At 29.1% G+C, this 25,879-nt stretch overlaps 3 protein-coding genes across 5 annotated transcripts; 1 reads left to right on the forward strand and 2 right to left on the reverse strand.

The window, feature by feature from the left end:
• Window positions 1-4,526: 4,526 nt before the first annotated feature.
• LOC108486120 (uncharacterized) lies at window positions 4,527-5,595 on the reverse strand. Its single transcript, XM_017789960.2, has one exon. It carries the CDS (start codon window positions 5,472-5,474, stop codon window positions 4,827-4,829), a length of 648 nt encoding a protein of 215 aa, XP_017645449.1. The 5' UTR covers window positions 5,475-5,595; the 3' UTR covers window positions 4,527-4,826.
• Window positions 5,596-18,960: 13,365 nt separating this feature from the next.
• On the forward strand, window positions 18,961-24,302 carry LOC108472342 (lachrymatory-factor synthase-like). 3 transcript variants are annotated; one of them, XR_008285508.1, is made up of 3 exons: window positions 18,967-19,553; window positions 23,306-23,388; window positions 24,088-24,302. XR_008285508.1 is itself a non-coding variant. In XM_053030434.1 (2 exons), the coding sequence occupies exon 1, from the start codon at window positions 19,046-19,048 to the stop codon at window positions 19,550-19,552; it is 507 nt and encodes a 168-aa protein (XP_052886394.1). In that variant the 5' UTR covers window positions 18,961-19,045; the 3' UTR covers window position 19,553; window positions 24,088-24,302. The 3 variants fall into 3 exon arrangements, 1 of the variants encoding a protein (XP_052886394.1); XR_008285507.1 differs by lacking the exon at window positions 18,967-19,553 and adding an exon at window positions 22,747-22,826; XM_053030434.1 differs by lacking the exon at window positions 23,306-23,388 and having other exon boundaries at window positions 18,961-19,553.
• Window positions 19,824-21,726, reverse strand: LOC108472332 (pentatricopeptide repeat-containing protein At1g77170, mitochondrial). The gene has a single exon (XM_017773824.2). It carries the CDS (start codon window positions 21,428-21,430, stop codon window positions 20,021-20,023), a length of 1,410 nt encoding a protein of 469 aa, XP_017629313.1. The 5' UTR covers window positions 21,431-21,726; the 3' UTR covers window positions 19,824-20,020.
• Window positions 24,303-25,879: the final 1,577 nt, after the last annotated feature.

Below are 25,879 nucleotides of genomic sequence, written 5' to 3' on the forward strand. Positions count from 1 at the left end.
TCGTTTAATGATTTTAATAATAAAAAGCTTGATGTAATATCGATACTTTACTAACAATATTTAATATTACAAAAACTTATCACATATTTCAACCTAAAAGAAAAATTACATTTTTTAAAACGTTTACCAGCAACTTTTAAGAAAGAAAAGAAGGAACTCATCTCAAAGGAGTCCCACTTTGGCTTTTAGTCTTCTTTATTTTAGTTCTTATCCACATGTTTTAATTTTATGATTAAAATATTCTTCAGGTGGTTATATTTTTTTACATTTAAAATTTAGTTTTTATTCTTTATTTTCAGAATTCCTTTTTTTCTTTATACTTTTCGGATTAAAATGCAACTTTAATTGTTAACACCGTTAAAATTTTTTATTAAATTAAGGCCTATTACATTATTTTGTTTTTATTTTTTGCATATCTATCTAGTATATTTTTATTTCAAATAAAACCGAGGTTGAAAATAAATTGTAATTTTTATGATAGTAAAATGTAATTTCACTATTTTAATAGCATATACATTTATAATTTTAAAAATTAAACCAAATTTTTATCACTTTTAGAAGGGACAAAATACAATTTTACCTTTACTAAATTAAAATTTTAAATTTTTAAAAGAATTAAATAAAAATTTTATCTTAAGGAGGTCAGCCCTATCAATCCCTTAATTACTCCCTAAATAAAACACCAACATATTTAACAGATTAATTTTGATAATATTAAAAATTGGATTCGAGTTTTAAATTAAGTAAAGTAAATAAACTAAAATTTTAAAAATTAAATTATATTTACAGAAACTTAAAAGTGTATTTTAACCTAATTTTATATTGCGAGATGAAAAGTTTGATTTGTAATAAAACTTCAACGTTTCATCAAAGGGACAATAATAGGAGATTAAAGCTAAAGCAAAAGAGCGTTATGTTCGTTAAAGAGTTTATGATTATCTAATTAATTAAATACGTGGCCATTAACAATATGGACATAAGAGATTATTATTGTAATAATAACAATAATTGAGTTTTGTAAATACATAAATGAAAGTAATTATAGGTAAAGCTAAAAAAATAAAATACATAGTTCGATTTTTTGTGGAGCTTAGTTTAGTAGGTAAATTTGTTATATTTCAATTCAATATAACAAATTATTTAAGTATCACGTTCTAATATAACGACTTAACTTTTGTACTTAATAATTTGGATCACTCACCTCTAAATTTTCTCTCTAAAAATTTAGATAATAAACAATACTTATTTACTCTCTCAGTTGTACTCTAAAAATAGTTTCACAATGATTAGATTATTGCTCTCAATACTCAATATTAAACCTATACAAGTTTCTCAATGTATAAAAATTTTCAAAATTTGTTAACATAAATATAGTAGCTAAAATAGCAAGATACAACGTACTAATAAATATCAATGTAAAGAGGATTGCTAGATATATATCTTCAATGCTATCTTGATCTAATCTCCACAATTCAAGAAATCTGATTGTATGATCTTATCTTCAAAATAAGTTGCTTCAAATAAATTGATCTTCATAGTCAAGCCTGCATACTTCTACAATATCAACATCATTCATAGTCCCAAAGATTTTATTTCAAAAATTGCCAACTTCAAATATGATAAATTACAACTCTGTCGCAATGCTAACCATGGTAGTCACTACTAATAACACTTTGACAACCACATCAAAACACTTGCCTCAAAACAACGTAATAAGTTTGTTTATGCAATTCGAATTCAACAAATCTCTACAAACCCACACTTAGAAAATGGTTTTACTCAATAATTATTAGGCATAACTCTTAATTGAAGCCCTATCAACCTTTATACTAATGGATAATTGCATTTTCGAAATTGTCCCCAAATTATTACAAAACTCTCCAAAAAAATCGCATTATAATAAATTAAACTCTCCAAAAGATACCAAAATCCTCACAATACAACCTAATTAATTTCAAAGAAAAACTTGTACTTGTAATTTCTTCATAATTGTCTCCACATGAAAAACAATAATCGAAATATACAAAAACCACTTTAAATTATCACAAACTCCTCGAACAAAGAATAGAACAACTAGATGAGTCAGACAATAAAATATTTTAACCAAATTTTATGGTTATCTTACAATATGATAACTTTTATCTTGTAATAGAACTTCTATTTTGAGAATAATTGTAATAATTAGTACGTCTTTTCTCAAAAGCAATAAAACTTCAATGTCTTATAAGGGGACAAATAATAGGAGATTAAAGGTAAAAGCAAAAGAGCGTTATGTTAGTTTAAGTGTTGATGACTATCTGATAAATGAAATACGTGGCCATTAACAATATGGACAGCAGGGATTATTATACAATAATAACAATAATTAAGTTTTGTATTATACATAAATGAAAGTAGTTTTAAGTAAAGCTAAAAAAAACATGAAAAAGATTGATGTAGAACTCACATTTTGGTGTCTAAGTCAAAGAAACGGTCGAGCAGGGTACGTGTCTGCAATTTGGAGTGAATTCTTTTATCCAAATAAAAGGAAAATAAAAAGGTGATAATCACAACTATATATATATATATAACATCAAAATTTTTAGGGTAAAATTGCTGTTAGTCCCTCTATTTTGATAAAATTGAAATTTAATCTTTATACTTAAAAAATAAATTACCATATTTTTTTTCTATTTAAAGTTTCTAATCAAATTAATAATTTTCTTATAAAAAATTAAACTTAACATGTGGATAATTATTCTTTACACCCCAAAATCTATAAAATTATAAGTAAATACATAGTAAAATTGTAATTTAATATCAAAAATGATGAAATTTTAATTTAATCTTTTTAAAAATATAAAATATAAATCAATATATTTTAATTTTTATAAAAATATATGTAACTTAATTTCTAACTCTGGAGGAAAAAATTCGGTGTCAATTAAACTACCTTGATATGATGGGCATATAAGAGTGGTATAAGCGGCATATAAGTCCCTTGACCTCCTCCTTAGTTCGAGAAAATCATCTGTTGATCCTCCAAAAAAGTGTAAAGTTGTAAGCTAATCATGAAAAAGAAGAAAAAAAAAGTATTTTGGCTCCCAAAATTTATAATTCAATCTCGATCCTCTTAGTATAAAACTTCTAACTTTTTCTTTAGTGGTGTATGATTGACGAAAAAATACTAAATTTGCTAGTAATCGAATTATAATTTTTAAGTCAAAAAAGTGAGAGGATTTAGTTTATATAAAGATCAAATTTCAAACTTTATTAAAATATAAGGACCAACAAAAAATTTTGACCAAAGTTTCATTCATAATTTATTGCTTGGAGGAGGAGAAAAATGAAACCATGGTTTAAGTGGTAGAGATAAAAGTGATAAAGACTCAAAACTTCAATCATTTATGGAATTTAATGGAAATAAATATAACCTCTCACCCACTATTAATTAAAATTATAGCCATTTCTTGGACCAGCAAGTTCTTTGTTATTTCCTATTTAATAATATTATCCAAATTTGCTTCCATATCTAGAATTATAGACCGACAACATGTTACCTTACTATATTAAATAAAAGAACCCTGTTAATATCTGATATTATTTTATGTATTATCGATACATTTAATTTTTGAAAAATAAATTATTTTCATTCAGGTGTTATGTTAATATCTAAATTATTAATTAATATTTATACACCGAGCGAGAAAATTACTTTCAAAAGTTAAAGAGAATCATAAATTTTTGAAGGATCAAAATGTAATTTTATAATTAAATATTTCATAAAATTTTAAGAAGTTAAATGAAAAAATTATTATTTTGTGGGGCCAAGGTCATTACCTGCCCTGTTTTTCTTAACCACTGTGGAAGAGGTTGACCTATTGGAAAAAGTCTTTAAAGTGTTGTTTGTTGGGTAATTGACCTATCCTCTATACGGAAATGTATTGTCCTTGGATTGTGTTAATGTTTTGTCTCTTGATGAAATCTAACACGACTCGAAGACAATACTTATTATTGTTGAGAGTTCAAACGGTTATTTGTTAAACGGTACATAAAAAAACTTTTTAAAAAAATTTACCCTAAACAAGGAGATAGTTTTTAATGGAAAAATATAGAGATAAATATATTTGTTTAAAAGTAACTTTTGAAACATTAATTATTATTAATTAAATATATTGAACCGTATTAATTGTTTCCAAAGCAACTAACCACTTGAAAATGAAATTAATTTACTGTTATAAATATTTACTTTCATGCATGGCAAACTCCAATAGCGACGTAAAATAAATCAACAAAAATTAACGACAGCCATCACTATCAAAAATTAAGACAGCTACACAACAAATACAAGAAAAATATATTTTAAAACAAAAATAAAACCCTAAAAAGCTAATAAATCCAAGACATCCCACTCTCCATCAACCTCCAAAATTATTTCATTAAATTAATATGATTTCACATATTTTACGGAAATTAAAATTGATATTTTTGTGAATATCAATAATTGAATTTATTTTATAATTTTCGTAAAGTAATGATATTCACAATTAGACGAAACTCAAACACATTCTATTTTCTCTTTTTTCAAGATTTATAAGAAAAATACAGTCACCTACATACTCCTTATTTTACAATTATTAATAAAAAAACCTTCTTAATAATCAAATTACAAAAAGGCAAAATTACAGTGTAAAACCCCTTTTGTAATCAAACTGTTGTCAGATTAAAACAAAAAATTCACATGAGCAACCTTGCCAAATGGATCAAAAGTGTATATATATATGCTTATGAACTTATGATATATATATATATGCAGCAATCGTCATCACCATCATCGACCCCCTGTTTCAAAAGGCAGACATTCTTTTTTGCAGCTTAAGATCCTTATAAAACCTGTTAATGAATTCTTCAGCCGCCATATCCACTTGACTATCACCCCCACCTTCATCTTTCAACGGGAACGGCGAGTCCGTCACCCTTAATTGCCTCACAAACGGACTCTTCCCCCCAAACCCTGGAAAAACCAAAGGCGATACCGCCGCCTCCACCGCCTCATTGTTCAACATCTCAAGAACCTTCTGCACCGCAGCCACCGTCGTAACATCATCGTATCTATACTTAGACGACTTCCCAAAATGATAACCATGGTGGTGGTTCTTACCGCCACGCTTGTGGTAAAAAAACGCCGCCGTAGCCGGGCTGTTACTGCAACTGAACTCGTACTCCCTTGGTGAAACGAAGGATAAGTGAGCGTCGTTCGATCGGCAACTCAAAGACGACAAGTGGTCATGGAATTTCCGGTGGAAAACCAAGTTTTTTATCACTTTACTGGCATTGTATTTTCCTTTCTTCACCATGAAATGAAGGTCCAACATAAATTTGCTCTTGGATATCCCTGTCTTCAACATGAGGAAGACTATCCGTACAATGTTCCATAGTTTCTTTTGGACAACTGGTGGGCTTGCTTCCATTTCCATCTTTGAAAAGATTTCCATGGTGGCACTGAGATATAGGTTTTTTGGGGGGTGATTTTTCAGAGAGATAAAAGGGAAGAAGGGATCTTTTTTGTTGTTGTTGTTGTTTGGACGCAATGGATGAAGGAGATGCAGTGATATATATACACGCATAAGAGCTTTCAAAAAGGTCCAAATTTCTTTTTGGTCCCTCTATTATGTTTAAATTTGAGATTAACTTTTTGTACTTTAATTTGACATACTTTGGGTTAGGGGGTTAGGGGAGAGCAATCGGTTTAATCAATCGGTTCAATCAGGTTTTTTTTCTAACCGACTTAAGAAAATCAAGCCATCTGACTAAAGTTGAGAATATTGATCAAATCGAACCAACTTTGATTTGGTTGGTTTGGTCGGTTTTTCAATTAACTGACATTGGGTTATTAGGTTGGATTTATATGATTATATTTTATTATATATTATGAAATATATAATAAGTATGTTTTTCTTTAGTTGGTTTGATTCAGAGATTCAAAAATTGATAACCAATCAAATTAATCGATTAAATCAAAATCAAAATCAATCACCCCATTTAACTATGACTCCCCTTGATAAATAGAAAAAATTGCAATTCTAAATAATAATTTGGGAAAAAATGTATTTTTGGCTATTTCTAAAAGTTACTAAACCAGTTTAAGGACTTTTCACAAAAAATGTTTAGTTTTGTCGCTTAATTAAATTATATGTTTTCTTAAAAGGGCCCAAAATATAAATTTTGTTATTCAACCAATGGACTAAAGAACTTGAATTATTAATATTTTGGAAAAATTAAAAATGTAGTGTTCTTATTTAACCAAGGGGAAGTTTTGGTTTTGCTTTTGGGTATTTTCAAGAACACCTCGAATAATTAATATTATTAATTATTTAAGTTACTTAACTATATTATCGAATTTGAATACCGAAGTAAGTCAAACTAAAATTTAGGGACTGAATCACAAATTTGAGTATAGCAGTAGAACCAAAACCAAAATTTCACCTTTCGAAATACAAAGTCACACGCTTCTTATGATTTCAATGCAATAGGGAATTCGAAGGAGTGGTTGAATTTTTTTTTTCTTTTTATATATTTAGCCATTTTTTTCCCTTTGATTAGAGGAAATTACAACAAAACCCTGGGGTACAGTCAAATTACATAAGTATATCCTTATAGGGTTCAATAATTTAAAGATATTTAGTATCGACGACGTCGTAAAAGGACTCCTTTTGCCAAGTCAATGGACATTAAGTTTGATGACTTAATTTAATCTCATACAAAGTCTAGACCACATCTCAATTGGATTAAATCCTAACCGTCCGTTCATCATATTAAATACCCCATGGACTCTCCTAGCTAACGTTAATGTTTGAGAGCATTGACATAGCTAATCTGAAAATTCAAAGTCTATCAACTAGGATTAATACCCATATAGTACATATATATTTATTTATAGTTATGGCATTTTCCTTTTTTGTTTGTTGTCTAGACTATAATGGAATGAAGAAAGGTGCTTTTCCAAATAATAATATTGTTTTACACTTATATTAATTAAAATATATATTTATTTTAAAATTAATATTTAATATACTTGACAATGGAATATTTTTATATTACAAGTTCAAATGCTTCTATATGTCTCATTTTCATTAATACTTAATTTTTTTTGCACCTTTTGAATCTTATTTGTGGAGTTCAAATATTCGTATGATTATATATTAAATAGTTTTAGTCTATTTGGTACATAATTATTTATACTATTTATAAAGTCTTTTATTAAGTTAGTGTTACGAGTCAACCATCATTAACTCGGTTAGGAAATTTATGGAAATGTCCTTCGTAATTAAGTCTTCTTATTTTAACAAAACCAATAAAATATGTATACAATGAGATTTGAACTGATGCTAATTGGATTAGTAAAATATTAAATTTACCATTAAACCAAAATTTCGTTTTATTATTATTTTTATATGTTTTTATTTTAATGTGCACAATTCATTACCTTAATCAGTTGTATATATTAATAATGTTTTTGATTGAGTTGGTGTCACAAATTCACTCGACATCAACTCAAGATTGATGACAACATCATGATAGACAATTATACTCAATTTAGTATTCTTAGTTTGATGTATTTATGTGTTTAAATTTCATCCTACTCATAATTTAATCTATTTTTCTATTTTAATATCGTACATATTTTATATGTTATTATTAATTAGTTTTAAGTCATACGTTTTATTATTTATTATATGTTATTTTCAAGCACACCTTTGTGCTCTTGGTACATATTTTTACACATATAGATATGTGATAAAATTTCTAGTGATAAATTAAAGAAATGGAAGTGAAAAGGTAAATATTCAACTCTTGACAACCATTGCTTGGATAATTATTGTACAAAGTGAACCCCGTGTGTTGGCCTTATGGTTAGGATGTTCACCGCCCTAGATATGGTTTGGGTTCGAGTCACATTAGTCGTGTTGTTCCCTCCACTTGTAATTCACTAAAAAAAAATTTATTGTACCAAATAAATATAAATGAAATGACTTTTTACTTTCGGCTTTAAAATTATTTAGAGGAAAAACTAGATATATGTGCATGCTTGTATTCACAACTAGTAACTCATTAATTATCTAATTGGATCTTGTAATAATTTGTATTTAAAGATGTTTTAATGTTATAAATGAATTATAAATTTTTGAGAAGTTAAAGTATAATTTTATCATTATATTAACTAAAAGTAGAAGAGGGGAAGGCAGCGAGCAGCTTTGACTTCCAAAAAGTGAAAAAATAATTATATAGTCTTTTTAATTTTTAAGAAATCACAAGTTAATATAATGGTAAATTTCAACTTTGGCTCTAAAATTTTTTTATTCATTTCTAGCATCAAAACAAGATTTTGGCTTTACCCCTCGTATTAACATGTAATTTCACAAATTTTAAAAGGATTAAATGATAGTTTTACCTTGTCTCTATAAGTTCTTCTCACGCTATTTTCTCTATTCAAAATCTATCTTAAAGATTATTCAACTTTTAATTACTCCACATGCATGGATGATATTGGAACAATTTATTATGAATATCTTTGATCAAATATAATCATTTAAGATTTGGACTTGAATCCAATCATTTCATAAGCTTGTAGAGAGGCGTTGATGTAGAATATTTGATATATATTTTTGTTACTTTGGAAGCTTTTGTTTCCATGACGAGACAGATAGAGATATGTTTTCAAAAAGAATGCCAGGCTGGCAGAAATGAATAGCTGCACCTACTTGGGACACATGGCTATTGGTTGAGGCACATATCAATCTAAGGTCGTACATGCAAATATCAACATTTTGCTTACTCTCATCTCCACCATATAATTGGTGATAGAGAAAAGGAATTAGTGAAAAGAGAGTTTAAATTTTAAATTTTTATTTTTTCTATGAAATTAGGTTTATAGTTAGAATTAATAATTTCAAAATTTAGAGTTTAAAGTTAAGGTTAAGATTTAAGGTTTAGGATTTTGAGTTTGAAGTATTCGGTTTTGTTTGTTAATTAAAGTTGGAAAATTTTAATAAGAGTTAAAATTTATATTTATAGATGTTAGGGTTTAATATTTAGGTATTATTGATTAGAGTTAAAAGAATGTTGATTTTGTTAGGATTTAGTATTTAGGGTAAAATTGAAGATTTTGGATATTGTTAGTGAAACCCAAAACTTTGAAGTCGTAATGTATTATATTAGTGAAGAGACTCTAAACAATATGAATTATTTTATTTTATTTTTATGATTGCTTCTTTTTTTTCTCTTGAACCGAAGAAATAAATAGGAAGCATATATATTCAATATACATTATACATACAATATTACAATATTGGGGCATGCAAAATTAACATGATTGCCTATATATTCTCTTTCAAACCAATTGTGTTGAAAATGACAGTGTTAGCCAACTTGGACAAGCCAAAACTATGATCTCCATTCATTTCATTGAAAAAACCACCACCAACGTGTTTGCTTCCATGAAATTGAAGTGTAGTTTTGTGTCACTTTCGAGAGAGGCTACCATTTCATTGTTTGCTTCAACTTTAGCTTTTGAATAGTTAGACTTCATTTTAACTCTATTATGTAAACAATGAAAGCAGCTTTCAAGTTGGGTCCCTAATTCGAAGACATATTAGAAAACTTGAACTTAACAAAGAGGAATCCAAAGCTGGTTAGGAAATGCTAACTACAATACTTCAATTTGAAATCTAAATTTTCTCATGTGTTTCATGGAAATTCCTTCTCTGATGCATGAGTTGATTTATGGTGCGTGGCAATTTTTCATGATCTTTCCATTTTCAGTCATTGATGAAGGCTTGTTTAATATCACATGTTGTTCTTAACTTATTAAGATTTATGAAAAGCCCCCATTGATTGAATCGATATCTAATTAACCGTTTGACCGGTTTTGTTCATGGGTGTTTTGTCATGTTATTTTATTGGTGTTGAGTGTTTTGATCTCGTGGCTCATATTTGTTTTTGGTGTATTGTTTGATTTGGATATCTTTGTACACAATATGTTTGTGTTGAAATCTCTTTGAGGTCTCGTTTCATTAATAAAATTTTATTTTCCAAAATAAAGACCTGGTTAATATAATAATGATACTTTAATAGGTTAATTAGAATGCTTTGAAATTTAGGGATTAATTTAGAAATTAGATGATAGTTTAAGAACTTTTGGTGGAATTAACCCTTATTTTTCATTTATTTCATACTTTGGAAATGATATTATTATTGGATAAATTATTAGCACTTATCAACAAGTATTTAGTGTAATGGTAAAGCATATTGTAAAATTTCTTTTTTTTATTTAGAAAAGACACAATTCAATTTAACGAAATACTTTTGATGGTGTCATCAATTGGATTTTAATTATTAAGCCAAAAAGTCGAGAGAATAAATTCTTAGAATTAAAAGTGTAGGAACTAAATTTTAAATATGCAATGAGTACACAGAAGGAACATAATTAGACTTAAAAAAGTTATCAATCGAGTCTTATTTTGGTCGGTGGGTGTAATACATGAGTTTAAATGTGTTGAAACACATTTATCATTGTATAAAAAGAAAACTTTAAAAAAATTTAGTTACACCAAACATCCCTAAACTTCAAAACGTTCTAATTACATCTCAAACTATTAAAATTATATCAATCAATTTTATTTTTAATTTTTACTTTTGGAAATGAAGTGCTAATATTTTACATTTTTAAAAATTATCTTAAATCATGCTATATACAATTTATTATAATATTTAATTATTAAATTAACGATTTTAATAATAAAAATTTGATTAATATAATAGCAATGGTATTGCTATTGGTGGAATCCTTTCCTAATTAAAGTTCTAGTCGGAAAGGGAAAAAGTAAAGCAAACCCATATGCATCAAAGGACCACTTGAATGTTTACTTCTTTTAATAAATCACCAACAAATGGACTCTCACTTTGATGTGGGTTTGCTTTAGTGCACACGTTGATTTTTATATTATTTTATTCGAAACCTTGCTACAATAAAATAAAAGATAAAAATTAATTATATCAAAACTTAATTTATTACTTTTTAAAGAAAATGCTTAATGCATTAATTTTATATAAATATATAATAAATTAATTTTAATGTATATGCATAAACATAATACTAATTATCATGTCTAAGCAACAAAAGGTATACATAACAATGGGTTGCTTTTTTCTTTTTTATTTTTTCCAATTCGATGATGGTTTGACTGGTAAATGTTTCTTTTTCCTTTCCTTTATAAAATAGTCAATACATTAAGATTAGTGTTGTATCTAATTAAAACGAAATTAGGTCCATTAATCAAGGATTGTAAACTTGTGATGTGAAGTGTAAATAAGCAACAAAGATCCTTGTCCCGTCCAGTATATGAATATTTAGAGCAGTGGCAAAGTCTGGAAGTTGGTAGAGGTTGTAGTTCTCCAAAAAGGGAAAATTAATTTTCACTTTTTTTATAATTATAAATTTTAAATTAGTAATAGAAAAATTGTATTTTAACTCTTTAAAAGTGATAAAATTTTGATTTATTTCCTTTAAAATTTATAAAGATATAAGCTAGTAAAATAGTAAAATTACATTTTTACTGCCGCAAGAATATACAATTTTATTCCACCCAAAATAATATTCGATTTAGCCCCTAAGCTAGAGAGGTTTGTGATAGATTTGTGCATGAGTTAGGTAGTTCGATTGGTTTGGTACATTTGATTTACATGGGATTAGTCTAGTATAGTTTTGACCTAAATTTTGATTAAATAATACAAAAGATGTAATTTTAGTTATAAAAGTAGTTTAAAAATATTTTATAATTTATAAAATATAAAAGCAGGTAGCTTGACTAAGTTGAGATAAGCTCGGATTTGAACATGATTTTTTTTGTCAAAATTGGGTCGCGATCTAACCAATGATCAAATCTAGTTAGGAAGGTCTAATTTTAAAAGTATAACGTAAATTGCATCTAAGAAAGATAAAACTCAAATTGTCCAATGAATTTCGCATAGATCCACTCTAAATAAATAGGTTTTTTTTTTCAAAAATAATGGAGGAGGGACGATGCGAGGTGGTTTTTTTTTTATTGAAAAATGAGTGTGGAATGGTTTTGGTATTTGCTCCCCTTCCCCCTTGAAACCTTTTGATGAATGCATGATTATTACTATTATTGCATTATCTTCCTTGTTTCATTAGCTTTCTTAGTTATAATTATGGCCGATTAATTGTTGATACAAATCCTAAACTCAACATTGATGGTAAGGTTTTTTTAATAGTATAGCTTCATGTGTTATACATGTTTTGTTCAACAATTACTAAAATGGGATATTATTGAAAAATATGGAATAAATAAGATGTGCTTGAGGAAGTGTCTATTTTCTGAAACACTGCGACAAACTGACTTGTTTCCATATTTATGTGATTGACAATTTATTGAACCACGTCTTTGGAATGTGCTGAGATTTTGGATTGTATTTAGTCTATCAATAAAGATCATATCACTTGGGGAAACATATTTGGAGAATTGTATCATATCTATCTAATCCCTTAGATCAAGGAAGTTGGATTGGAATATTGAAAACTTAGCTGCCAACAATCTTTATTTACTTTGTTTGTTATTATTATATTGCATTCAGCTAGTTTATTTGTTGTTTAATAAGGATTGCGATAAATCTTCATCATGCCAGCAAGTCTTAAAAAATTCTATATAATTAAAAGACTTGTATATGTTTATGTATTGATTTTTTAGAGCACTTAATCTGTTCAAGTGAGAACATTATTTGTGAGAGCGCATTTGATTGTAAAACATTTGTGCCGTGGTTTTACAAGCTAAGTTCATAGTGTCGAATTTAGGGGTGAGAGTTCTAGTCTTCAAAGTTGCAAAAGTGAAGAAATTGTCACTCGGGTGTGATAGATTTAAGTTCACTTATTGCAATTGTTTGAAGATAGTGAATATTTCTCACCGAGTTAGGCTTCACAGTTGTAGGGAAATCAAACTATGTTAATAATCTTTGTGTCCCCTATTTTTGTTTCAACTTCCTTAATCACTTCTACCAGTACTTAACTAGATACTTAGCAACTATGTGAAGTTATATTTTAACTCTTATCAAAATATATAACTTAATTATGACTTTTTTTTTTTTTTTTCTGGCTTCACCTTTAGTTGAAGGTATGTTTTCCCATTAGTTATTATTTGTTTTTTTTTTAATACCAATACCCAATTAAAACAAAAATGGTCTAGATTGAATCTAATTTGGTGAAAAGATTCTAAAAAATTATACAAATATTTTTGTGATGTTGAACATTTTTTCATGATTAAATTTTAAAGAAAAATCAAAGATGAACAATTTGTGATAGATAGGAGCTAGTATTTCATGGATTATTAATTCCAAGTTTCCAATTAGAAGCCAGTAGCCCCACATAAGAATTAAAATGAAAGGACCTTAATATTCCATATATATACACACAAAGCAATAAACCTGTTCCACAATTTTTCCAGAGGAATTGAAAAGGACTATGAGGTTGCATGCAATATGAGAAATTAAGTAACACAACAAGTTGATTGAAAGCAATAGCTTTTGCTCTTAGCTATAGAGAAAATTCAAGTTCAGATCGATATCATGTTTATTAAATCGATCCCTCATCAAATTGAACTCTTGTATTGATAACCACTAATCTCACTATCATATGGATCAAAGGTGTTTATAAATTGGGTCATTTTTAGAATAACTCGGAGTTTTTTCTTTTAATTTGTTTTATTTTATTATTTTAAAAATAATAAAAAATTAAATTTATTTAAATTGAATTTGAATCAAGTAAGATAAATTAGGCAAGTTATAGAGAGATATGTTCCTATCTATAATATGAATTATATTTTTCAAAGATATTTCCTGGCATTTGCCCCTTTGAATTATTGGTGGTCGGACCACATTTTTCTAAAGCTATATGTCTTCATGCCATTTTCTTTGCTATTATTCATTATTTTTCAAAGGTTGTTTTCTTGGTATAAAACCTCTATTATTTATGATCATTTGATCACCCTTCACTCAGTTCAAGTACTTTCATATTCTAGTTTTGTCCTTTTACTAAATTTAATTTTTATATTTTAATTTTTCATAATTTAATTTATTCATGTTTATATCGCTATTAATTAATTTAAATAATTGATATCAATAAACTATACCTTCCAACAAAAAGAAAAAACAGGTCAACATAATGAGTTGGGATGGATTACTTTTAAGAAAAAATTTACATAAGCTTTTTAATTAGACTTATCTATAGGCTAGGCCGAGTAGGCCTGCAAGAAAAGTAGGAAAATTTGGATAAAAATATAGGCCCATTTTTTAAACAGGTTGAGCCTCGGGTAACCTTCTTTTAGTCAAGCCGGGCCGAATTTGCAAAAAAAAAATGTTGTTGTTTTGCCACTGTTTTTATTTTGGGCTTGAGGTTATTTTATTTTGGGCCCGGGCAAAATTGGTTTCTACAATAAATGTTTCTTTTAATAAAATAAAATTTAATCATTATATTTTTATTTTAAAATTTTAGTTTCTTCACTTTTTAGATTTTAAAATTTAAGTTTAATTAATAACACTATTAAAAATTTTAAAACTCATTTGATCGTAATGTAACTATTAACTTAAATTTACACAAAAAATACAATTTTAACAATTGGACTCGAGTTTTAAATTCTTAAAAGTAAAGAGAATAACTTCTTAAAAATAAAAATACATAAACTAAATTTCAAAATTTTAAAAGATACAGAAACTTACGACATATTTTAACCTTTCTAAAACATGGGTTCAGGGGCGAAGCCAGAAAAAAATTTTTGGGGGGGCCGAAGGAAATTTTAATTTTTTATAGTCTATATATTTATAACTTTTAAAGGATTAAATTGAATTTTTATAATTTTAGGGGGGGCAAAGTGTAATTTTACCTTTACTAATTTAAAATTTTAAAAAAATCTAAAGGGCCTAAATGAAAATTTCCCATTTTAGGAGGGGCCGGGGCCCATGCCTGCCCCCCCTGGTTTCGCCCCTACTTGGGTTAATATATGAATAGCTAGAAAAGCTATAGACTAAATTGTAAAGATATTAAAGATAGAGAGGTAGTCGTTAAGGAAATTGATTGAGATTTAGGTGGTGATTTAATCATTGCTAATTGTCTTAATTTGACCATAATTAATATTTAGTGGTGAGAAGATTCATATCAATCGTTAAATTCCACTAATCCAAATCAGATTTTGCTCTGCCCTGGATTAAAGCATTTAACCCTAGCCCACAACAATTAGAAAAAAAAGAAAACTAAAAAACCCTAGCTAGCCGCCGCCCCTATGTCCGACTTTCAGCCAACTACCTTCTGACCACCTGCTCCACCGCTTGTCAACCACCTGCTCCTCCACTTGTTCCACCTGCAAGAAGAAAAGACAACAAGTAATAAAAAATAGTGTAAAAAGGCTATAAAAACCATCAAAAAATACAGTGTAATGATTTTTTTTGGAGAATCAATAAAAAAAACATTTGAAGCATACATCTAAACACAAAAAAGGAGAGAGAACAGAGATAAAAGAGAGATTCTAATACCAAACAAATCTCCAAAAATAGATTTAAAAAAAAAAAAAAACAAGTTACACGAGGGCAAAAGGTTACTTTTTTTCTTTTTTATTTATTTTCCTTTTCTTTTCAAACCTATTTATATACATACATCGACGCTTTCTCTATTTTTCTAAAAAAAATCAGTTACATATAAATATAAAAAAATAAATAAAAAACACCTTTTTTTTGGGTGCCCAACGACAGTGGCCAACGGCGACACCACAGCGGTCCGTTTGCCAGATTTTTGCTCTGGCCAGAGAGAAATAGGAGAGGGGAGGAATTTTTTTTGTAAGCAGGAGAAAATGAATTTTTTTTTGGAAACTTTTACCTTAAATAGCAAAACAAAACGACGTCGTTTTGGGTTAAGCTCATAAGCCTCAAAACGACGTCATTTTGTCCCGATCCGACCTGATCCGACCCGCTTCGACCTAGGATCCGCCTGCTTTTTAACGGAATGGCTAATTTCACTTTTAGCCCTTTCGCTTTTTTATTACTTTGTAATTAAATTTTTTTGGTTTTAATTTTGCCCCGAATTTGTGCTGGGATTTCAATTGGGTCCTACTTGATGCTGCGCGTTTTAGAAGGAGGGGTTATTTCCCGATATGGTCCCTCCTTATTGTTTTCGCATTCGATTAGGTCCTTTGCTTCTTTATTTATTTTCAAATTGGCCCCAAACTTCCATTTTAGGTTCAATTTGGTCCTTTTTCTGCTTATTTTCCCTTTTTATTTTCAAATTAATATGTCTAACACCATTATTATTATTATTATTATTATTATTATTATTATTATTATTATTATTATTATTATTATTATTATTATTATTATTATTATAATATTTTCATCTATATTTATTTTCTTATTATTTATCTAGTTTTTATTTATCCATTTATATTTCTTACCTATTTATATTTTGATATTATTATATTTTAGGTATTATATCGTTATTTATATTTACATATTAATATCATTATTTTACTATTGCTATATTTTTATATTATTATTATTATTATCATTACTATTATACTTTTATTACTACTACGGTTATTATTATTATTATTATTATTATACTGCTACTGTTATTATTATGGTACTATTACCATTTTATTCATTAGTCTATCTACTTATTTGTTCATTTGCTTATATATATATATATATTTTTTTTCAACCTTTTAATGATCAAAGTTCTTTTATTTTCTTCTTATGTACTCTTGTATTTTACTATTATCATTATTATTTATTTATATATTTTATTACAAATTTTTGACGTTTATCCATTCATTACATGTTATATTATTATTATTATTATTATTATTATTATTTCGTCTTTGCTATTTTATTATTTTTTATATTTAAAAAAATCAAATTTAACATTTTGTATATTTATTTATTTTATTTGTTTATTATTCTATACACTTTATACACGTATTAAAATTCATAAGGTTAAATGTTTTATTTATAAATATTTGTTGATTTATGTATTTGTAGCAATATCTACTTGTTTATTCATGTGCTTATTACTTGTTTCCCATTTATATGTGGTTATGTTCGTTTATTTTTTATCATGCATTTCCGTTTTATCGCTTCACTTATTCGTCGAGACTAGTCCACTAACATCGTATTCATATTTATAATTGCATCATTGTCATCGTAACATTGTATCACATATTGTATATCACTTTAAACGTTGCATTAATTTTCACCAAAATTCATAAAAGGGATTCTTTAATAAAAGCGATATTTGGTGTTTTGGGAATTTGAGAAAACGTGCCCTAACCTACTGGGTTTCGATTTTTCTCGTTTAACTAAAATAATCGAATATCCTTTTAAAATTAAAATGTATGTGCTTTGAAAATCAAAAGGCAAACTTATTTTCGGGGGTTTAAACTGTCGTGTCCTAACGTACTGAATGTGACATTTTATTACTTCGAGTAAGAAGGTCTTTTAGCATCTGCTTCGATTTATTTAAACATTTTTGTAAAATTAACATTAATAAACAAGGGATCATATTTTAAAATCTTTTCAAAATTTCAATTTTCGACATTAAGACATTAATTAATCAATTTTGTACTAATTTTGGGCGTTACGAGGGTGCTAATCCTTCCTCATACGTAACCAACTCCCGAACCCGTTTTCTCGATTTTCGTAGACCAAAATCGTTGCTTTAGTAAAACAAAATATTTTATTAAAACAATCAAATTACAAAGTGACCCAATCACATCTCAATAAAAAAGTGATTAGTGGCGACTCCCTTTTTTTCATTTTCATTTTCAAAAAATAAAGTCAACCCCGTTTTTTTAAAAAAAATAATTTCGACAGTTATAACATATTTTAACTCACGTCTAATTAATAAATACTGATAATTAATACAGGGCTCGTTCTAGAGAATTAATTCGTTTAATCACCACGACTACACAAACTCCGTAACAGAAAATTTTAGAACGTTAGTCTTTGGGCCGACTAGCACCGACCCTGTGGATGTGTTGCAGTGTACTCTCAACCATAAACGTATGAATCCAAGCAAATTTGGGTCCATTTTGGTACCAAAAAAATTTACTACGGACACCAGAAAAACGAGAGAAAAGGACAATCACGAGATAAACGATACCCAACAAGAATGTACGAGTAGAAAACTACTAGAAAACTACTTATTGCTCAACAAGTTCCACAGAAAATACATGGACGACTAGACATGCGAAGCAAAAACAATCCTTAGCCACTTAGCCTTTCACCCTTTAGTTTTTTTCGGGGTTAAATTATATTATTCGTCATGAAAAATTATAAAATTATTAAGTAATTATTTGATTTTATTTTTTGTAGTCATTGGTCATTAAATGATTAACGAGAAGATGATGAAATAGTTTTTAGAATTGACATAATAGTAAATTTAACCCTCAGCATTTACATATCATGTAATTTAGTTTTTTTTTTTTGGAGTTTTATTTCTTCCTTTTCTTTGTGATCCTTTCATTTAAAAAACTAAAAAGATAAATTTATCAGCTAAATTTGATTGAAAAGATTTCAAAAATGAAAACACGAAAAAATTCGATATACTAATTTTCATCTTGTCACATTATTTTAAAATTAACCTTCAATGTCATAAAAAAAACAGTAAAAAAATACTAAATTACACAATATGTAAATGTTGAGGGCTTAAATTTTTTAGAATAAAGACTAAATTGACACAAATGTATGAATGTTGAGGATTAAAGTTATTATTATGTCAATTTTAAAAGCTGCCAAGTTATCTTACCGTTAATAATTTAACGGCTAATGACCAAAAAAAAATTACTTATAGTTAAGTGACTATCTATGTAGTTTACCCATTTTTAACGGAATCTTTCTATATATAAGGAATAGCTGCTACACCAAAAAAGAATCATCATAGTGAGTTTTATTTATTTTGGTTGCTTTGCTATAGATTTTGCTAAAGAATATATCAAACATATTTACTTATCCAATGGCAAATGTTGGTCAGCAACCAAAATGGGAAGGCAAGGCATGTGCAAAGCTAGCAGGATGCAAAGCAGAACAAGTATGGCTCCTCTTACAAGATTTTTTCGGCTTGGACAAGTGGTTCCCGAGTCTGACTACTTGTCTCCCCGTCGAAGGTGTCTCGGGACAACCCGGGTGCGTTCGTTTCTGTGCTGGTTTTAAAACTCCGGTCAATGGTAGTGATAAAGGAAGTATGGATTGGACTAAGCAAAAGCTACTGTCCATTGATCCAAATAAGATGGTTTTTAGCTATTCTATTGTGGATGGCAATGTTGGCTTCAATGGTTATGTATCAACAGTGAGAGTGTTGTCCAATGAGCATGGGTGTGACATTGAATGGAAGTATGAAGTTGAGCCAGCGAAAGGTTGGACACTCGGGGATTTGGATTTCTTCATTGCTTCTGGTTTACAAGTTATGGCTCAAAGAATGGGAGCAGCTCTCCAAGTTTTTCAAGCTACAATGGATCAATAAGGTATTGTCCCTTTCAAAAAATGTAGTTCACATAAAATGTGAAAAGAAATAAGTCAAAATCATTAAAAATGGGAATAAAAATTATATATTATCACTAAAATATAAATAAAATTATCTTATACTCAAGAATGTAAAATCTTGAGCGAATGACAAAGGCCTCACTAAAAATGGGGAGTATGTAGTATCAAGACTATGTTATATTACTTCATATTGTTGATTCAAGGGAATGTTACTGAATCAAACATGATAATCTGATGACGAAATCTTTACGTTCTTGCAAGTACTGTAAGATGATCCGATCCAAATGCATTAAATGAATAATCCTTGAAAGTGGCAATGCTCCCTTAATATTGTTGTATGAATTGATAAAAACCTAGTCTCTTTGCTTGAAGAAAACTAGCTTACATGAAATGTAACAGTATAGAAATCAATAATTAGCAAAGTAATTGGAACAAACTAAACTCAATTCTAAGTTGTTGCCAAGCTATAACCAGGAGTCTTGGCAAGTTTCATTTGCTTCATGATCCTTCTAACCCTCTCAACATCTTCCCACAAACCATTACTAGCATAGATATTAGACAATACAACATAAACCCCATCATTCCAAGGTTCCAATTCTTGTAAATGCTTAGCCACCCACTCCCCAATCTCCACATTCCCGAATTTCTCACATGCACCAATCAAACTCCCCCATATCACTACATTTGCCTTCATAGGCATCTCTTCCACCATCTTCCTTGCTTCCTCAAGCAACCCGGCTCGACCAAGCAGATCTGCCATGCACCCATAATGCTGCAAATTTGGCTTTATCCCATAACTATTCTTCATCATATCAAAGTAAAATTTCCCTTCCTCTACTTTCCCACCATGCACACAAGCACTTAAAACCCCAACAAATGTAACATAGTTAGGTCTCACCCCGGACTCTCTCATGCAAAGGAAACAACGAAGAGCTTCCTTAACATGACCATGCATTGCGTAGCCAACAATCATAGACGTCCAAGAAGAAACATTTTTTTCCTTCATCCTTGAAAAAACTAAATAAGCTAAATCCATCCTACCACACTTCCCATACATATCAATAACCGAATTCAACATCAAAATATCGGATTTTTCTAAGCGTTTAGCTTGGAATACACATTTGTGTAACTGAAGAGCTAACTCAAAATCCCCTAAACTACCACAAGACGATGTCACACTAACCATAGTCACATCATCAGGCAAAAACCCATTTTTTTTCAGCTCCAAAAACATATGAATCGCTTCTTTAGCACGCCCAGTTTGAGCAAGTCCAGCTATTAAAGCATTCCAAGAACCCAATTTCCTATCGGGATTTTCATCAAACACCTTCCTCGCATTGTTAAACTGTCCCGCCTTTGCATAAAGGCTTATAAACCCACTCTCGCAAAACTCATTCAACTCTAACCCAATCTTCACAGCCACGGAATGTAGTTGACGGCCGATGTCAATAGCGAAACACTGACAGGTAGCCTTCACGACAAGGGGGAGAGTATAACGATCAGGGAGGAGTCCAGTTCTCGACATGGCAATGTAGATGTGAAGTGCTTTAACGGGAGCATTGAACCTGGTGTAAGATCGGATAACGTTGTTCCAATGAAACGGCGAGGAGTAACAATCGAGAAGTCGGGTTTGAATGATGCAGGCATAAAGTTGGTCCAAGTGGAGAAGGGTGGTGCAATTGGACAATAGATTAGGCAATGTCTTGGCTGGGTCTTCAACGTTTGGATATGGAAACGATGGGTTGGTTTCAATAATGGCAGTCGAAGCGAGATTGAGATGGGAAGGGGCTATGGTTAAGTGTTTGGGTGTTGGCGTTGTAGTTCTGGGAACCAGAATCTTGAATCGAATTGAGTTCATAAGTGGGATAGGAGACTGGGATTTCAGTTCCAGTAGATATGAAACATGGGACAAGGAAGCTTGTTTATTGATACATCGATTATCTATATTGTGAATCGATAGGTGGTGGAGGATGTAGATGAAATTTTAGAAGAAAAAAATGTAGAGAAGGATGTAATGATGGGTTGCACAGAGAATTAACCGGAAAGAGAAATTCTTTTGTAAAATTTTGATGTTCTTTCTAACATTTGTATTAGCAGTTACACTTCTCATAGCTGAAGTAATTTAACAAAATAAACAAAAACTAGAATTAAGAGTAAAAATACAGCCCAAAAAGAAAATAAAGAAAATAACCCAAGAAGTCTTATTCAAAAAAAAAAAAAAGAAAATAACCCAAGAAGTGTATAAAATTTCATTTCTTTTATCTAGTATGAATGCTCCCTTCTTTGCTGCATTCTTATCCTCGAGGACGTACAAAAATTCTCATGTTGAGTCCTTTAGAAAACTGTTGCTCCATTGGGTAATGACTTGAGTAACAGCTCGATTACCATGTTTGACCATTCTTCTGCTAAGTATACCTTCATCATTGATTATAGGTAGCTGAGATTGTACAGGCCTTTGTCCAACATGCTTCTTCAATTGAGATACATGAAATACCGAATGCATCTTAGCTCCCTCAAGAAGGGTGAGCTTATAAGTCACTGATCTCACTCGTTCAAGCATCTCATATGGACCAAAGAATCGAGCAAAGAGCTTGAGATTAACTCTGTTTACAACAGATTTTTGTCTCTATGGCGGAAGCTTAAGATAAATTGAGTTACCTTCTAACGGCCTAATTTTCAGTGGTGTCGGAAATGGTGATTTGAGATCACTAAATCCGACAAATAAGATTGAACAAGATAGTAATTTAATATTTATGAGTCAAGTAAGAATTTAGAAGAATTTGTGAAATGGTAAAATTAGTGAATTAAAAGAATTTATTAAGTCAAACGGGTCAAAAACGAGGTATCGAGACCTCGAATTTGAAAATCAAGCTATAAATATTTTTATAAATATTTATGAAGTTTCATTTAGCTAGTATTAAAGTTTGGTTGAGAAATTTTAACGATTAGGTAGTCAATTAAATAAAAAGGACTAAATTGTAATAAAAATAAATTTTGCTAAAAGGATTAAATAGCTCAAGTGTTAAAAGAAGGAAGATTTAAAGGGAAATTAAGCCTAAAAGTGAATAGGCTGGACGGCAAAGGCAAGAAAATCAGCACAAAAATAAAAGAAATAAGGGCAAAATTGGAAATTTTACAACTTTAACATATAAAATAAGAACAAAATTGAAGAATCTAGAAATATCTTCATATTTTATCAGCCAAAACTCCATAGAAGGTCTGGAGAAAGCTGGTTTTTCATATTTTTACATCATGTAAGTTTAATTATTGCTTTTTCTTGATAATTTTTATGTTTTTGTGACTTTTACAACTAGGTCCATATGTTTAATTCATTAGTTTTTGATTATATGGATAATTTTGAAAGTTTCCATGAATAAGTGCTGAAATTTTATGATGATTTATCATGGAATTGAGGTTTTAATTCTATTATATGATGATTTTATGAAGAGATTTTCATAGAAATCATTATTTAGGACCTAATTGTGAAAGTTATAAAATTAGGGTTTTGTGATGAAAATTTGAATGTCAAAGGCTGTGAAATAGTTTATAATGTTTAAATAAAGTGTTATTTGAGAAGAATTAGTTCAATTGATGAATAAATTGAGCAGGGACTAAATTGTAAAAATTAAAAAGTTTAGGGTAATTGTGTAATTTCGAAAATTTAAGGGCATAAATTGTGAAATAGAATAGAATTGAAATGGATGCTAATGAAGGAATGATTTTATAATTATAGATCAAGAAAACGAACTGAATCGTGGAAAGGAGAAAATTCAAGAATAGTCTCTGAATTTCTACGACTTTTGCAAATTAGTCCAGGTAAGTTCATATGGCAAAGTTCAATGTTTTGTTATGAAAATCTTATGATTGTTAAAGTATTTTATTGTTGATGAATACTATCAATTTGCATTAACTAATAAATAATGTGTAACTAAAAGTACAAATTAGTAGGAACAATGGATTTGAGTGCTTCTATTCTGTGACCCTGATGAATTGACGAAAAATATGTGATAAGTGCGCCTGTTTAAGACCATAGCTGGGCTATGGCATCAGTGCAATGTGATAATGTGACTCCGTATAAGACCATAGCTGGGCTATGGCATCGGTATAATGTGATAATGTGATTCCGTATAAGACCATGTCTGGGATATGGCTTCGGTATGATATGTGAACCGTGTAAGACCATGGCAAGGCTATGGATTCGGTGTGTGATGCGTAACAATGTGAAAGTCCATAGTTTACTGTGGCAATGTGATAATGAAGCACTCAATTCCCTTATTGTTCCGTAATTTGACAATGAAGTAAATGAGAAATGGGCCTAAGGGAGTTAAATTGTGAGTAGCCATATGGAAATTATTCAAATGAGTTATTAATGAAATTGTGATTTGGAGGATGAAATAGTTAAACTAATAGATATATGATTGTGTACAATATTTGATAAGATTTGTGTTTTTATGCCTATGAGCTTACTAAGCTTCAATAAGCTTACTTGTGTGTGTTTGATAATTTCTTTTGTAGATTGAATTAAAGAGAAGTTGGTAGATCGGATCAACACAATAAGGCACACTATTCAGATCAATTCCGGTAGTTTTTGTTTTATGTTTAAAGATTTATATGGCATGTATAGAGTTTGAATGAATTGAAGTAAAGATGTTATAAACTAGTTAACAATATTTGTACTAAAACAGTTTTTGGTAAGTAGCAGTAGTTTGACTTTGAAAATTCACCATAAATTGTGGAAATTGAATTAAGGGCTGAGAAAAAAATGAGATTAAAGCCTAATGAGTCTAGTTTCATATAGAGGAAACGGTGCATGCAATTGGATTTTATGTTATGAGATATTTAAATTGTTGTGAGACAGAGTCTAAATGACTTTGAGTTCTCTTGTTCTAATTTGTAAAAATCATTAAAAATTTCACAAAAATAATTATGAGTCATACTGTATATGTATGAATTCCTCATTGGGTCTATTTTTAAGAGAAACAAGCGGCATGGTTATTTGAATTCTGTACAGAGAGAAATTTGGTTCGTAGTGCACAGGGGTCAAAGTAGCCAAACCCTGAAATAGGGGAGAATTTAACTAATAAACTGTACTAATTGGACCAACCAACAATTATATAAAAAAAATTGATAAGTAGATATATGAGTCTAAATTCGGGAAAAATTTACGGATTTGGATTTCGAGTTTTATAACTCGAGATATGATTTTTTTAGCAATTATGACACAGTTGGACAGCTTGTCTGAAAAGTATGATATAAATTATCTGAATTTGGTTAAGTGCTCAAATAAGTTTAGTAGTGCCTTGTGCTCGACTCCGGCGACGGTCTCGGGTAAGGGGCGTTACATACCTACTTCGAATTGCCTACCAGACATTTTATCATATGCTTGTTGCTTCATATGGTTAGCTGCTCGATAAAGGTAATCCTTCAGTAATTTTATGGCTGCCTCTCTAGCCAACAAACTCTTATCAACAATAGCAGCTTGTGAATCACCAGGTAAGGCATATGCATCGAAGCTGGTTGTCATTAAAGAATAGGTTATTTTACCATCTGACTAAAAAAAAATAATATTTATAAAAATATCCTGATTAAAAAAATATTCACTTAAATAACCTAAAATGAACAGTAAAAATGGGTTATTAGAACTAAATGGTTGGCACCACTATATTTTCTATAAAAAAATAATTTTTGGGACTTTGAATACTAGATAACCGGCACTCATATATTTTTCTTAAAGTCTTTTTGTTTTGGGGTGCTGGTGCATTTATGGTCGGCATCCCTTTATCTGATTTAAAAAATATTTTTTTGGGGTGCGAGTGCCGGACAACAAATGCCCAAAGTTACCCAACAAAAGGGATGAAAATATTGCAACATTAACCCTCCTTATTTTCTCATCTTTTTTTTTATTTTCCAAGTTTAACTACATATATTATATTTTAAAATGATATTAAACTACTTATCATGTTTTTAATTATTATTACATTACTCACATTATTATTAAATTTAAAATTAATTTAAATTTAATATGCACAATAAATTAGATTTTTTATAAAATTAGAATCTACTTTAATGATTTTCATCTTTATAATAATTCAAATAAACATTGTTAAATTATTGTTTCTTTTATTTTAAAAATAACGTGTAATATATTTATAAATAACGTGTTACTATTTAAATGTTTCTAAATTTATAAATACATTACTCGTTATTTTTAAAATAAAAGAAACAATAATTTAGCAATGTTTATTTGAATTATTATAAAAGATGAAAATCATTAAAGCATTCTAATTTTATTAAAAATAATTTAATT

This window comes from Gossypium arboreum, chromosome 7, assembly GCF_025698485.1.
Source record: "Gossypium arboreum isolate Shixiya-1 chromosome 7, ASM2569848v2, whole genome shotgun sequence".
NCBI classification, from domain to species: Eukaryota; Viridiplantae; Streptophyta; class Magnoliopsida; order Malvales; family Malvaceae; genus Gossypium; species Gossypium arboreum.